The 4,370-nt window shown below is 35.7% G+C and overlaps 1 protein-coding gene across 1 annotated transcript in view; it reads left to right on the top strand.

The window, feature by feature from the left end:
- LOC148953284 (uncharacterized) overlaps window positions 1-4,132 on the top strand; it is a 239,439-nt gene extending 235,307 nt beyond the window's left edge. Inside the window, exon 2 of the mRNA XM_089087917.1 lies at window positions 3,420-4,132. Within this exon, the coding sequence (XP_088944043.1) occupies window positions 3,420-4,132 (713 nt within the window). The remainder of the gene's footprint in view (window positions 1-3,419) is intronic.
- The last annotated feature ends 238 nt before the right edge of the window (window positions 4,133-4,370 follow it).

Below are 4,370 nucleotides of genomic sequence, written 5' to 3'. Positions count from 1 at the left end.
TAGGCGGCAAAGAGGGCTCATTACTGTTTGGATGGTTGTGTTTTGATAGTGACAAGTTTGGCCGTTGAGGCCAGTGGCGTTTGATCGTATTCTGTGGTACATCTTTGAGTCTTTCCGGGATGTAAATGGAGAAAGGTTTGGTGGGCGTTGGTTTGCTAGATAAATTATTAGGCACCAATGGCTTATATCTCTTACTGGGATAGGTCTTCCAGATATTATTTCAAACTGAAGAGCAGATTTAAGTATTTTATCTGCCTTATGGTTTCCTTTAATACCCATATGTCTTGGGATGTATTGGAATTTTGTGGATATACCTTGTTTAAGTAGTTGGTTTAATAGTACAAGAGTGGTGGAGGTATCATTGTCTGGACAGTGTGAATGGTCTTGTGATATTGAGGCAAGGGCTGATTATGAGTCTGAATAAATTATAAGAGGGATGTTTCTTGGGGGGTTTGGCATCTTTATAATGGTTTCCAATGCAATGTTGATGGCAGCTATTTCAGCTGTCATGATACTCACATCATTTTGGAGCCTTTCTGCAGCTGCTATACCTAAAGATGGGAAGTGGACTCCACAAGCAGTCCTGGATTCTGTTTTTTAGCCATCCACAAAAATTGGGAGGTGGTGGATTTATCTCTGACACTTCAATTCATGGAATGATGATTTTACGTAGGCAAGGGAAAGATCTGCTTTAATAGCTGGCGCAAACAAAAGGTTCACTTCTGGGTAGTGGTTAGCCCAGGAAGGTATCTGGGGGTATATTTGAAATAAAGAAGATGAAGGTATGGGGAAGGTCATTTTGGTGGTTACAAATTCCCGTGCAAGCCCCCTAAAAGCACTAGGGTTTCTCAGCCAGTCATGTAATCTATGGGAACTGTTACCTTCAATTTTTGTAAAGTAGTAGGCAAGTAGGATGTCTCTGCGCATGGCAATAGAGGAGAGACCACTTTCGCTGAGGAGGAAGTTGGTTTTGGTGTGATTCCTGAGGCCAAGTATAGCACGGATCATAGTATTCTGGACAGTCTCCAGACTGCATAATAGGGTTTTTGAGCATGATCCATAGAAAATTAGCCCATAATCAATCTGAGATCTGATATAAGTCTTAAAAAAATTATTAGAGTTTTTTCATGGCAACCCCAAGGCATATTGAGTAGCCTTTGAAAGATGTGCATTTTATTCTCACATTTTCAATGTGGAGCCTGAACGTTAGTTTAATGAATAAGCTTGATATTTTTCCACAATTAAGGCTTTTCAAAAGTCTGAAAACAACTTTTGAAAACCCTGAACACTCATTTATTAGACCCCGACAGCACACCGGTTTTCCTTTTGATGGCGAATAGCCGATTTTCAGGAAAAACGGCGGCGGGCCGCCGGCTGACGTCGGTTTCTTATCTGAATAAACAGACGAACCTGCCCAATGGTACATACTACATAATGAAACTAGTTAATTCGAGAAATTGCGACACAAGCAACAACACTTAAAAATCCGTTGGATCAAGAGCCTTTTTTCGGACTTTAATCTCTTGCGATTCAATAAACGGTAGCTTTTGCTTCCCTCGGTGTCTGGGTTTTTATTATACAAGGACCTTAAGCGAGGCTCCCACAACGTCAATAAAGTTAATAAAGTTGTCCACAAAGTTAATTAACCGTTTTCCTTGCATAATTTTGTTGACTTTATTGCAGTCGGAAAGAAATTAAACTTTAAGGGCTGGGCACACGTAGCTGATTTCGGGAACTGATTTCCATAAAAGCGCTGATTTTAAAAGAAATCGGCGTCGATTTGAGCTTGAAAAATTTTCTAGTTTTCGGCGCTGATTTACAAAATCAGCGCTGATTTTCATCATGATCATCACAAAAAATAGGGATACAAATAAAGGCTGTGTCCGAAAGTTGTTTTATCTTGGATAAATCGCTTGATTTTTGTTGGATTTTTCATTCGGACTAGGATAATTGGCTGGATAATCTAGCGACTTCAGCTAACCAAAAATCCAGTGAAAATGTAAGATTTTTGAGCTGGATTTTCAGAAGAAAAGAAATTATTATATGAAATTGAAACTTAAAGGTATCTACAAACTACCAAATTAAAATGGACAGAAAGAACCATGCTTGTAAGTATAGGAAATCAAAGTGAATATAAGAAATTTGAGAAATGAACTAAAAATCTTCACTTCCTCTTATTTTGTTTAATTACAATCTTGTAAATAGCCTACCCTCTTCTGAAACAGGTTACAGACATTGGTGTATTTGTAATTTACAACATAGTTTAGCTAGGATGAAAGTGAATGCATCAATTAAATGCCTTTTCTTATGCTCTTATATAGTTCAATAATTGTTTCTGGGACAAATTCCATTTTGAGCCCTCAATGAGACATCAAAAGGCAACAGTTCATAGTTGCCAAAAGGATAAGATCCTAGTTTAGCCACTTTTTCCTGTCTTGGACAGTGGTTAGGTTAGGAAAAGTTTTCAGTAATGAATTTGTCTTCTTAATGAATTATGTCTTAGAAATTTTCCTACTTGACCTATTGAAATTTTGACCAAAGATCAGGTTACATAATGTTCAGTTTTCACTTTATTTTTCTCTGGTCCCAGTTCTAAAATTGAAATTCCTGTAATTTGAGTAAAATTTTAAGCAATTTGGTTTTTTTCTAAATAAATCTGTTTTTTTTTCAAAAACCCCTTTGTTTCAATTACAAAAATATTTTTTCAAGGTCATCAAAGGTCACTGCACTCTAGAAGGAGAAAAAATAGAGTTTGTTCTTCAAAATACGTTCCCAGGACATACTTTAGTCTGTAGACCTATCCCTGAAAGTTTCATTTTTCTATCCAAGATATCAAAGTAGCCTAGGTAAACAATTATTTTACCAAAGAAATTTTAAAAAAAAATTTAGAAAAAAAAACAGTGAGAAAAATTGGTTTTTGCAGCTTATTAAGGGATGTTATTTTTTTTTTTTTTTTTTAAGTCTTAATAGTAAAATATATAATTTTTTAAATAGCCATAAAATTTAAAATATTACCACAGCAAAACTGTTGTCATTTTTGAGGGGTTTTCCCTATATATAAAAGTCTTCCTTCCAATTTTTTTTTTCAAAATAAAGTTTTATGGTAAAATCCTAGTCTAGCTACTGTTTGCTATATTGGAAAGGGTTTAGGATTATTGACCTTTCATAACTGTATATTTAATTAAGAAAGGGTCAAAAGTGAGCTTTATTTCTGTTCGTTCAGTAGACAAACTAGGGGTTTTTAACAGTCTTATAGATTAACTATTGATAAGCAATACAAAACAATTTGACTTATAAGAATGTTCTAAGCTGATTTCAGAAGGTTTAATTTTGTAAAATCCAACAAATAATATTTATCAGCAAATTGTCTGTTGGACCACCAAAAAATGCATTTAAGCAGTTATTTTTTTATTTTTTAGGGTCAGAGGAGGAGACTAAAGAATTTATTTCATTGAGGATAAAGTACAATGCTCATTTTAACAAAGAAAGAAATTCTGCCCAAACATGGTATACTGTGATTATACATGAACTAGGTCTAGACACTGTCAAGATGCCATGGACAGTAGCTCAAATAAAATGGAAGAATTTGCTAGCAAAGTATAAGTCAATTATAGATGGGCTCAAAAGGCCAGTAAAAGGTAGTGGAATTGGAACAGAAGATGATATTGACGAATTGACTGATGAAGAAGCAATATTTTTGGATATTGATTGGCCATATTTTGGTGCAATCCATAAGTTTATGGGCAAAAATCCCATAATTTCACCAGTATCAGTATTATCAAGTTCAGGGTTAACAATCCAAGGAGGTTTATCAACAAGTAGGGGAATTAGCAAAGGATCCCAGAAAACCAAAGTTGAACAGGAAAGCCCCCACAGGATCCAAGTCAAAAATAAAAGGTTACTTATCTGCACAGAGACTGGGAACCTCTCCCTTGTTCCCTTCAATGAAGGTGAATTACATAATGAAAAGGAAAAAGAAGCCCCCCCCCCCCGGCACCTGCTAAATTCTTCCCCTCGTCAGGCAGTTCCCATGACTCATCTACCCCAAAATCAAAGACTGGGAGACAAATTTTTAGAGATGAGAGCCAACAAACATTCACCTTCTGGCCAGGTAACTGCCCAATTTTTTTAAACTTAAGGGGTTATCACACTCCTGTGGAAAAGAAAGGTTACACGCAAGATTTTCATACCCCCCCCCCCCCATTATACTTTTTCCTTTTTTTCTAAATTATATGAAAGTTTTTTAGCTGGATGGTTGAAAGTAAAGATGATGTCAATTGTAAATTTATGCTCAACATTCACCAATCACTATCTTGTTCACCTTATGAACAAAAAATGTCTTACGACTGAAAAAACCAACACCTGGCTAA

This window comes from Artemia sp. Qi Xiang Cuo, chromosome 4, assembly GCF_049724085.1.
Source record: "Artemia sp. Qi Xiang Cuo chromosome 4, ASM4972408v1, whole genome shotgun sequence".
NCBI lineage: Eukaryota > Metazoa > Arthropoda > Branchiopoda > Anostraca > Artemiidae > Artemia > Artemia sp. Qi Xiang Cuo.
Note: the sequence above shows the minus strand (reverse complement) of the source record. Positions and strands in the feature narration are given on the sequence as shown.